At 35.0% G+C, this 12,341-nt stretch overlaps 1 protein-coding gene across 8 annotated transcripts in view; it reads left to right on the top strand.

The window, feature by feature from the left end:
- Window positions 1-12,341, top strand: part of ROBO2 (roundabout guidance receptor 2) — a 593,028-nt gene that overhangs the window by 482,055 nt on the left and 98,632 nt on the right. For all 8 annotated transcript variants that reach the window (XM_087418202.1, XM_087418199.1, XM_087418200.1 and 5 more), the window contains 3 exons: window positions 1,816-1,987; window positions 7,310-7,515; window positions 12,190-12,271. In XM_087418202.1, coding sequence (XP_087274328.1) covers window positions 1,816-1,987; window positions 7,310-7,515; window positions 12,190-12,271 — 460 coding nt within the window. The remainder of the gene's footprint in view (window positions 1-1,815; window positions 1,988-7,309; window positions 7,516-12,189; window positions 12,272-12,341) is intronic.

Below are 12,341 nucleotides of genomic sequence, written 5' to 3' on the forward strand. Positions count from 1 at the left end.
AATGCCAATTAGCACTAATAGGATACCCAGGCAATTCAAGGCAAAAAGAGCTGTGTAGAATTCCTGGTTTTTGCTTGTAATCCATTTTCTTTTGCCTATGTCATACAAGCAGGGAATAAAGATGATGGGTTAACCTCAATCATATGCCATTTTCCATGTCAATGAATCATTTAGAAGGTGGACTGATATTATATTGTAGGGGAAGAGATCCCAGAGAGAATTAAGCCCATCTGATGTATTAGTGCTATGTAAATTAGTATTCTAATGGCTAATTGTAGGAAAGTGCACACTTTGAGTTATTGTATCATTTTCAACTGGCTTTAAAATTTAGACCCTTCTCTTTTAGATAGTTTATTTCAGTAATATATTTAGCTTCCACAGGAGAATTAGCTTGTTCTCAAATTGTGCTTCAAATGTCTGAAAATGTCTTGCCTTATACAGTAATACGAATTTACAGGAGGGCAATAGCATTTTGAAATTATATTCCTGACGTGCTAGCAAACATCACTTCTTTTAGAAAGAGTTTAATAACATGGTAATGTTTATGTAAAGTGGGCTTATAGTGTCACACTCGCATCTAATAAAGTGGACATCCATCATGTTGCAATAAAGAGAAGAGCTTCTAATTAAAGTGGGACATCATTGGCAGGATTAAAGTCATTTAGCGTAATTGAAAAGTGTTAATACCCTATTTTATCCTCTTCCATTGGTATTACTTCAAGGGTAAAAACATTTTAAGGTGAAAATGTGTCTTATGCCTTTAATTGAATGTTATTACCTCCTGATTGTAACGTATTGAAACTGTTTAATTACAAACCTGGAAAATTAATTACTGTATTGAGAAACAGATCCCAGAGGGTTATAATGTTCTTTTTTGTGAGTAAATACAACATAAAAATTGATATGTCCTTATTTATAATCCAACTTGGAAACATATCTCAGTATGATTTATTATACCCAAATGTTTTCATTAATTGAACAACAGTAAAGCAACATAGGTCATCCAAGTTAGTATTACAGCTCTCATATAAGAATTTTCAAAATTTTGTGATTAGGCTGCTTGTATTTGATACGAGATACATAGTAAACTAGAGTAATTTTTATTAAAAAAAAGAAAGTAATATTATGAAATTCTTTAAGATCACATGTACACTTCCAAAACATTCAGCATCTTCTTTTTATTTTCGTTGATTTGCTTAATCTTGCTTAGACAGCAGTATTTATATATAGCTCTTTTCAAAGCTGTTACGACCTGCAGAAACCTTAGATTCGGCTGTCTCATTGTCAGTCTCAGTCACACACTTTTGAACACCTTTAGAAGAAATTCAGTTAATTACATCTAGTATTCAAAATGATCAGTAGAAAGTATATTTTACATTCTTTAGTAATGTGCAGTTTATAAAACACATACATAATGTTACATTCCAGATTCTCACAGTGTCTTATGAGTTAAGTCAGAGAAGAGTTATTGTGCCCGTTTTACAGATGAGGAAAACTTGTTTTAAAGATACTAAGTAACTAGCAGAAAGTCAGGGAGAGAGTAAATGGTTAAGATGAAGATCCAGATGTTTTAGATGATTGTTCCTTCAACTAGGGCATGCTCACTTCTTAGAGCATATTATTTCCCATGATTTGGAAAAAGTTTCCCATTGAAACTCATTGTGTGGCGTGTAATCATTTCAACACCATATTTTTTTTTAAGTCTATGTGTTTTCTTTTTCCAACTCTATTCCCATAATTGCAATAGCTGTTGTTAATGTCATTTTCCTTCTGAGTGAGAAAAGAATATTGATGAGATTGTGTTTGCTTCCACAGAACCTGCTTTTCCCAAACCAACCCCAGCAGCCCAACAGTAGATGTTCTGTATCACCAACTGGAGACCTCACGATTACCAACATTCAGCGTTCAGACGCGGGTTACTACATCTGTCAGGCCCTAACTGTGGCAGGAAGCATTTTAGCAAAAGCCCAACTGGAAGTTACGGATGGTGCGATATTATTAGATTTGTCTTACAAAAATAATGATTTTTATCTCAAGAGCCACATTGACCATGTGAAATTTTCTGATTTGTTAGTTAAATCATTTAAATTAATGCTTATCTTTAAGTTCGAATTTAGGTAAAATAACATTTTAAAATAATTTCTGATTTAATATTTGTTTTCCCAAAGAACATCCAAGACAATCTATTTTATTCTTAAAAATAAATGATGCATTATTTTAAAGAAATTACATCACACTCACAGTGTATAGAGATGTCATCTGTATATTTTTATTTAGTCTTATGCTGACGTGATTGCTTCTAACGGGTATTAATAATTTTACTATTAAGAGTAAAGAGAAAGAGATCATCTTTAATATTATCAGAGGAAATCGAGATGAGTTTTCAGTTAGCTAATCACATTATCACATCCTGTGACTTTTTGATTATACATTTACTAAGTTAAATTCATTAAATATCTTCCAAACTACTGATGGATGCTAAAATTATTATTTTTATTGGCACACATGTGCTGGGAATCTTAATTGAGGCACCTGCATTCATAGTGAAAATTGAAAAAGATGTAGGGCTCTTCATAATCTGATTTTTTTTCCCAGAGCTTATTTGTCACAATTGACAGGTAGAGAGTTTTAGATATTTTCTGAAGCCCTAAAATTAAATATTCTCTCTTGCTCTCCTATATTTGTAAGGTTTGTAGGGTTTTTTCCCCTGATGCTGGCTTCTGAGATACAAGAGCTTTGGTCTGTGACCTCTCTGATTCTCTTCTTTCTCTGCTGGTGAAATTTGATGTGCTTTCATACAATTCAAATTTACATGTAGATTAAAAGGTCGTTTACAATTAATAGAAAGACAATACTTTTTAATGTCTGTCCACGGTATTGCCTGATTCAGCGCCATGTCAGGAATGAGAATAAATAGGACAGACAAACATTGGTTTCGAGGGCATTGAGTCTGTAATGGCCACACCTGCTGATGCTGCAGAGATTGACCGCACTGGAACAGAGAGAAGTCAGGTTCAGGGGCCGGCCCGGTGGCGCAAGCGGTTAAGTGCGCGTGCTCCGCTGCGGCGGCCCGGGGTTCGCTGGTTCGGATCCCGGGCACGCACCGACGCACTGCTTGGCAGGCCATGCTGTGGCGGCGTCCCATATAAAGTGGAGGAAGATGGGCACAGATGTTAGCCCAGGGCCGTCTTCCTCAGCAAAAAAAGAGGAGGATTGGCGGATGTTAGCTCAGGGCTGATCTCCTCACAAAAAAAAAAAAAAAAAAAAAAAAAAAGTCAGGTTCAAGGGTAACAGTGCTGAGAAATTCTTCCTGTAGATGGGCAAGATCTTTGATCCTTCGTACCTCCATATTTCTTTAAGAGAAATAAAAGATAATTATTAATCTTTTTTAAGTTCTTATTTTTTATACTATTAGCAAAAATTTCCAGGTACGTATACTTGGAAAACAAGATATTCTAGCCAAAGCCTAAATTTTATTCTATACTACTATGAAACATTCCAAATATAACGCTTAGGAGCTCTACTATAATCTAGCTGCTTATAGTATTTTACAAAAGACAGACACTAAAATGTTTTTGAATGAAGAAATTGTTATGGAAAAGGCAAACCATATTTGTAGAAAACAAAATTGATGAATTAGAAGAGCTAGTTGATATAACTGATATAGTTCATGAAACAGGTGAATATTCAGAATTATGTCTGATGTAATGAAAAGGAAAACTTCTTTTATTTTGAGAACAGGTGTTAGTTAATTAATGACATAATCTCACAAAATAGTAGTAATTCTAGCTTTGTTTCTGAGGTCAAAATTAAAAGAGTGGTAAGTTTAAATCTGATGACTGACTTGGCTCTGAACATTTGTTACGACTGGCTTGAATATTAATTCCTGCATTGATTTTTACTTAAGTAAGCCATCACAAAGTCAAGATTCTTTTGCAGGAACATTGAATGGAGGTTATAGAGCTATTGATTTTTACAGTAAAGAAATCTAACTTCAAGACCTAAACATACACACACACGTTATTATTATAAATAACTCTCTGTCTCTAAACATTAATTTGCTGCATTGGCTGATGACTTCAACTTCTATTCATAGTTTTGAATTTTTCAGATTGGTTAACCAATTTAATAATATATGAGCCATCATTTTCACTTTAAACATATATTTTTGGCATGATCCAGGGCAATTGAGAGCCAGTTGAAACTCCAGTGTAGAATGAAAACATATGTCGTGTTCAGAGAAATAAGGAAAACATGTATGGCAATGTTTGTGTTGTTAACATTTTTGCACTTAGACTCCTTTCTTGGAAATATTTTTAACTCAAGAGTTAATGTAGGGGAGATTGCTAATGGTGACAAAAGTTGCTGTTGAGTGATAATTTACTGATTATAGATAGAACTAAGATGCTCTAATATACTTGAGTTTCAAAACATCCCTTTAAAACACCTTCTCATTAATTCATTGGCACTGTTCATTTCTTTTCTTCTGCTCCTTTTCTCTCAGAAAATTAGAAAATTGTAATGAGATTTCTATGAATAGAGCCAATAGAATCTAAAAAGACTAGAGAGAAGAAATGTATTTATATCTTATGTTGACAATAAATGTAACACCATGATCTTATATGAAGGTTTATTGGGGATTTATAATGCATAGTTAGAGAAAACCATAGAATTGTTCACAGATCACTAGAAACCCTAAATGTTCATTTAACCTTTGACCTTAGTGTCATGGAAACCTGTGGTCATCTTTCACCCATAACATCCTTGAAACTGAAAATTCCTCTGGCTAGGAGATTTTCTGTTACTTTATTGATCAAATTCATTTAAAAGAACATTAGCTGCTCACTTGGGCAGTAAAAAAGAAAGAAAGAAACTAATTAGATGTCCTTTGGCTATATCTGTAATTTCAAGGATATGAAAATAAAAGCAGGTTATAAGAAGTTACCTGAATTCTATATAGATATTTAATTTGAAGCAAAGAAGTAACATTATTTAAAATTAAACAAATAGTTTGTACTCTGGTAATACAGACCCATTTTTCTCACTGACTTCAAAAATTATTCATATTATTTTGTGATTTGACCTTCCATTTTTGACCCATAAAGAAAATAAATGCCATGACACTTTCAATTTGAATATCTATTTGCACAATTATTGCCAAATGTGAGAATTAGTATAATATTGTACTTTCACATTCTTAGAAGATTATTTTATTTACTTCTCAAATGAAGAATTTGATCAAGAAAATCGGTGAAATAAACGGTTCTAATTTTTATTTGTAAAGAATACACAAACAATATTTTTTCCTTACATTTTTATAAGGTTTTCTTTTCTTTTTTTTTTTTTTTGCTGAGGAAAATTTGCCCTGAGCTAACATCTGTTGCCAATCTTCCTCCTTTTTTGCTTGAGGAAAACTAGCCCTGAGCTAATATCTGTGCCAATCTTCCTCTATTTTGTATGTGGGTCACCCCCATAGCATGGCTGACGAGTGGTGTAGGTCTGTGCCTACACCTGATCATGGGATCAGAACCCATGAACCTGGGCCACCAAAGCGGAGTGCGCCAAACACTGAGCACTGTGCCATGGGGCTGGCCCCCTATAAGGTTTTCTACATACGTATATACGCACACACACTTTTTTTTTTTTTTTTTTTGCGAGGAAGATCAGCCCTGAGCTAACATCTGATGCCTATCCTCCTCTTTTTTGCTGAGGAAGGTTGGCCCTGGGCTAACATCTGTGCCCATCTTCCTTTACTTTATATGGGACGCTGCCACAGCATGGCTTGACAAGCAGGGCGTCGGTGCGCGCCCGGGATCCAAACATGCAAACTCCAAGCCACCAAAGTGGAGTGTGTGCTCTTAACTGCTGCGCTCCCAGGCTGGCACCCCACACACACATTTTAATACACATTTTGATCTAGTAGGTTTAGGTTGATTGGAAGTCCACTGTTTCTTGATATGTAGGGGACCTATGTCATAACTTCTATTTTAAATTAAAATCGGTTGTTTTTCTCATGGTAGGCTCTAAAAGGGCTGCTTAATTTAATGATTTTTTTTGCCCAAAACTGTGCACTTTAGTAATAAAAATGCATATAGATTGAGAAATAGATAATCATATAAACTGGTATTTATAGAAGTTCATAGACAAAGGAGATTACACCATTAATAAGCAAAATGACTTATTTGATTACGTACATTGTAATACAAGATACCTTCTTGAGAAAAGACACCATTTATCTTCACAGTTACTTAGCAATAAATCATATCCACCATTATTTTTTTCCTTTCTGTGGAAATTTTATATATATATATAAAATAAAGAGCATATTTTGGATAATTAACCAAAATCTATGCTGTTTATAAAACTTTCTCTCAAGAAAGCCTTCCTTGGACCTGGACATGTCAGTTTCATTATAAGGTGGTCTTCTAATGAGCTGCAAATGAAAGCTTGCCTCCAATTGACTTCATATTTCCATCACCGTTTAAATAATACTGTACATTCTGATATATTTCCTAAATCATTATGAAATACTTCTAAAGGCACTGAAGATACTGCTACAAATAAATGTTTGATAAAAAACACTCTGAACTAAAAGTCTATGAAATTATGGAAAATTTACCCAAATGAACACAGGAGTTGATATAAATATATAAATATTGATTGCATGAAAACCCTGTTTTGTCATACTACAAATATAGTCTAACTAGATTGTTTTTCTTTCCTTAATTATAAAGACTAATTAAATCATCCAAATTATATTACTATAATCTAAAGCCCAATGTCACAATTTTGGAAATAAATTATTTATAATCTAATATTTTGACATCAACAAAAATATTATAGTCTATATAAATACTGCATGTGACTCATGCTATGAAGGGTGAAATTATGTATTGTACATATATTTACAATATAAGCAAAAGTGAAAATTGATTCTACCCATATGATACTCCACAGGCTTTCTTACATATGCATATGAGATAAAATGGACGTTTTATGAATGTCATAAGCTCTCTGTATATTCATTTTAATTTTAATATGATTAAGCCTTTCAATAATACTAAGCCTTTCTAATGTCAGAATTTATCCCATCATCATCTTAATTATAGGTAAATCAGAGTAAATTATAAACAATAGTATGACTTCACTATAGTATGTATAGATAATAGATATATGATGGGTATAGAATACACAGAATATAAGTAATGTATATGACTTTGGGGCTTTAACCTTATGTTCAATATCAAGACATTAAGACTACTGAATTTCAGAGATGTTAAAATATCCTGAAAATATGTTTATCCTTTAGTTTTGACAGATAGACCTCCACCCATAATCCTACAAGGCCCAGTGAACCAAACACTGGCAGTAGATGGTACAGCATTACTGAAATGTAAAGCTACTGGTGATCCTCTTCCTGTAATTAGCTGGTTAAAGGAGGGATTTACTTTTCTGGGTAGAGATCCAAGAGCAACTATGCAAGAACAAGGAACATTGCAGATTAAGAATTTACGGGTGAGTAATGTTTGACTTGTATTTGAATCTTCATCTCAGCATAAGTACTGCCCTAGGGAAAAACTGTTGTGACCTTAAATCTTACATCCCAACATAATTGCTGTACATTTTATTATAGACCATGTTATTTCTTATTTTACAAATGATGAATTGAGATTAGAGGGAAGGTCATTGTCCTTATGTTAATCATAAATTCATAACAGACCTAGAAAATTTTTACTCCGTATCCAAACCCATATGTATGCAATCAATGAAACTAAAAATCTTGAACACATAAAGTTAATGATAGTGGCGGAATATTTAAAATAATTTGGAAGTGACAAATGTGTCTGATTTAGTTTCATGAACAAAGGAAGTTTGTAAGGAAATGTGGATAAATTGACTTGGCCAAACAGTTATGTGGAAAACATAAAGAGATGAGACTGAGTACATGGGAAACAAGCTTGGCTATTTGGTGGAAAATCTTGCATTTTAGGTTAAGCTGCTGTGGAGTTTAGATGTAAACTTGTGAACAAGCACAAGCCGTTGCTGGTCTTTTAACAGAAGATAATGTGGTAGAGAATGACAATTCCTGCTGACTTAACATGTTAGACTTGCTTCTGGAGCAAATTGAATTAAATGTCTACTTTTGAAAATCATATTAGCTATCTACTGCTATGTGACAATAATAACAAACACTTAGAGACCTAAAGTAACACATTTATTATCTCAGTTCTGTGAGTTAGGAGCCTGGGCATGACTTAGCTGGGTGTTCTGCTTCAGGGGCTCACAAAGCTACAATCAGGTTTTAGGGTTGTGGTCTCATCTGAAGATTGCCTGGGGATAAATTTGCTTCCAAGCAACACAATTGTTAGTAGAGTTCAGTTCTTTATGGCTATCAGACTGATGAACTCAACTTCTTGCTTGCCCTTGACTGAAGGGTGCCTTTAGTTAGTTCCTTGCCGTATGGATATTCCCAATATGATTGCTTGCTTCCTCAAAGTCAACAAGGAAGAGAGTCTCCTGGCAAGACAGGCATTACAATCCTATGTAACAATCACAAATATGACATCCTGTCACCCTTGCCATATTCTATTGGCCAGAAGGAAGTCAACAGGTCCCAGACACACTCAAAGTGAGGGCTTACACGAGGTGTGAATACCAGAAGGATGTTTGCCCTCCATGAGTATATTCAGTTCATTCAACCAAATATAGAGAGCCTCCCCTCCATGTAGCAGGCACTATGCTGGAGCTCAAGAGTATGTTATAGTAATCACAAGATTGGGAGTGAGAGCCAGAACTGAGATGGTTGATGTAATTGTGCTTGAAGAAAAATTTATTGAAAATGATTCAGTGCAAGAACAATTAGTAGAATCTGGTATCTAGGGAGAATTTGGGAACCAAGACGAAGAAAAAACCGAAAACAAAAAAGGTGTTGAATTTTGCCATTCAGAAGCCAGAGGAGGAATATAAAAATATTTCTATTACACGTATTTGCAAATGATCACAGTATGGTGTGTTCTTCTCTTACAGTGGAAATATGTTTACAATCACATGCGTATCTGTGATTTTTATCGGTGTATCATACAAATACATATACCAGAAGGAAGAATGGGTCTATTTTTGCATTGTGTGCACACACACGAATCTTTAATTTATTAATAAAATTAATATATATAATTTTTTAGTTTTAATTTTGGGACAGGCATTAATTATTGCTCTATGTAGAAAAAATGCTGTCAAATTCAGTTAAAAGAAAAATAAAGTAATATAGACTTTTAGCCTATCTTTTTGTTGATTATAAATTAATTGTTAACTTTCTTTGAACAAAATGAGAGTTATTAAAAAATTAATGCCAATTCTCCTTGAGTAAACACTTTAAACTCCCTCCCTGGGCTAAAGGCAAACTTGGGCCATGGAGGTTAATGCATTTTCACTGTACTGCTGAATTAAAGGGTGTGCTTGAATAGTCAAGATCCCCAGTAGGGTTTGAAAGAAGCAATTAAAGGTGGGTGCTTGATGATGTCAAACAAACTTGGAGCCCTCTGACAGGCTTCTGAGTAGTCTCTCTGAGAGGCAAGCTCCTGGGGGCTTGTCTGCAGCCAACTACACAAGGAGAAAAGTAGGTGATGGAGTGTGCCAGCACATTAATCTCTTTTTAAGCGCTTGGTTAAGAAGAAAAGAAGGATGGAAAAAGATAGGAAGCACTTATGATCAGAAAAGACATTATTTCAAGTTAAAGGCATAAAAATGAATGTGGTGATGGTGATGGTGATGGTGAAAAAGTAACTTTTAGCAATGATGTTTAGGCTTTTGAAGTCACTTGTGATAAACTCCAAAATGAAAAGATTGTTCTTTTTCTGTAAGATGACTGTCTTTAAAGGGATATAAAAATGTTTTACAGTGCTTCACTCGTGCAGTCAAGAGAGGGTTTCTGTAGGTCATATTTCTCTGTGTCTCACTCTTTCTTTTTTGGTACTTAATGCAAGGGGGAAAAATAGTGTGATGAACACTGTGTTCTCATAGTCCAGCTAATTGGTAACTGAATCTGTGTCTTTTGAGAAGTAGAATATTCCAATACTCATTAAAACATACCTACCACAGCTAACGTCAGACTGGTATCTCCACACAATGACAAGGAGATGCAGTGAAGAAGCATTACCTCCATACTCTTCTTTTAGCATTTGCACATAATAACAAGTGCTACATTTTAGTTCAACAGCCATAATAAAATGCAAATTCTTTACTCTTTCACAGACTGTATTCAAATGAACATCCCATTAAAATCCAACCTGGGCTCATTATATTTAGTTTGCGAGTGATGCTTCTTAAATGCAAAGATTTCTAATGACTATAATGCGTGCACAGCCACATTTAAAAGAATGGCTTTTTCTGCAATGGCTATCCCCCGTCATCCCTTTGTATAATAGAAGACAATTGTACCGAGATAATATGGCAAAGAATGACATGCCGGAGCAATTTGAAACTTAAGTTAAAATACAGAATGATGTTTAAAATCAATTAAAATGGTGGAAAGGCAGTAACATCCACGCAGTAATGATTTACCTGAGAATCAATTGTGGAAGGTTGAGTCATCTTTTCACTTGCAGTTTGAACCCAGCAGATATTATATTCCATGAACTCCCATATTTCATCAACAATTAGAGTCATGTTCATCACAGAATTTTAATTCCACATCTTCTGACTTGCCTTATTCTTTGGTCATCAGTTTCTCTTCCCATCTCACTTTTCCTTCACCTCTAAACTAATGTGAATGAATATTGTTTGCAGTGTAAGCCCACAGGGCTCAACCACAGGCAGGATTTTTGAGTGATGTCTTTTATTGATTTGGGGCTTTTCTCAAGGTATAATCACAGAGTCTTCTGCCTTTTACATTTGTAAAAGAGAACTTTTGTTGTGTGTGTGAAGGACCAGCCCTGAGCAAACATCTACCAATCCTCCTCTTTTTGCGGAGGAAGATTGGCCCTGGGCTAACATCTGTGCCCATCTTCCTCTACTTTATAGGGGATGCCGCCACAGCATGGCTTGACAAGCAGTGCATCGGTGTGCACTGGTGGTGCGCGCCCAGGATCCGAACCTAAGAATCCCGGGCCGCCGCAGCGGAGTGGGTGCACTTAACCGCTGCACCACCAGGCCCGCCCCTAAAAGAGAACTTTTGATTCTGTTATCAAGTATTTCTAAAAGTCTTTTGCCACTCAATGAATAGCAAAAACATTTGAAGTGATCAATGAAATGGCAATTTTTAAGTATTCTTAAAAAAGAGTTAGGTATTAGATTATGTCTATGGTTCCCTTCAGCTCTAAATTGCAATGATTCCATAGGGATGGTTTGTTTGTTTTTTAATGATACAACCTCATTTCATTCACTGTTACACTGCTACAATTTAAATATGAGTACTGTTCTCTTTAAAGGGAAAGATTTAGTTTTCCTTTTTTTTAAAAAAATTTTTCTTTCTTCACTTTTCTCCATGTCTTTAAAAAAAAAAAAAGGAAGGGTTGGCCCCCTATTATCTCAGTGCTTATTTTATCCTGGGTACATTTTATTTGTTGAAATATAGTTTGAGACAGAGACGACAGCTTTGCTTTACTGATCTCTGAATGGTTATAGGATTCTGAAAAATTCTGTCCTGAGTTGTCCATATCTGATTCTGACACAAAGAAGCCCCAACGTAAAGCTAGAATTAAAAAACAAGAGCACTGAGCCAGCCCTGATGGCTTAGTGGTTAAATTTCGGCACTCACCGCTTCGGTGGCCTGGGTTCACTTCCCAATTGCGGAGCCACATCACCTGTCTGTCAGTAGCCATGCTGTGATGGCGTCTCATATAGAATAACTAGAACCACTTACAACTAGCATATACAACCATGTACTGGGGCTTTGGGGAGGAAAAAAATAAGAGAATTGCTGTGGAGGCAAGAAAGACAGACAGGTAGAGTTTACCAGAAAAACAACATTTAGTTGTGGAAATAAAATAAAAAACCTTTGAATCACTATTATGAATCAAATAACATTGTAGGAGTTTATTTATGTATCCATATGATTGACTCTGACATACAATTGGGACAGCCAAATGATACATTATATCTTAAGAAATTATACATTGCCTTGTTGAGACTGCGTAATTATTCTACAAATTAATTAAAACAATTTACTTCTCTCCCTTCTTCACACACTAGATTTCTGATACTGGCACTTATACTTGTGTAGCTACAAGTTCAAGTGGGGAGACTTCCTGGAGTGCTGTGCTGGGTGTGACAGGTGGGTTTGTTGTGAATTATCTCAACAGATGAAATCTTGAGTGCATTTTAGTGATTAGCTCATTATCAAA

This window comes from Ceratotherium simum, chromosome 27, assembly GCF_057802395.1.
Source record: "Ceratotherium simum simum isolate JZ-2026a chromosome 27, ASM5780239v1, whole genome shotgun sequence".
Classification (NCBI taxonomy): domain Eukaryota; kingdom Metazoa; phylum Chordata; class Mammalia; order Perissodactyla; family Rhinocerotidae; genus Ceratotherium; species Ceratotherium simum.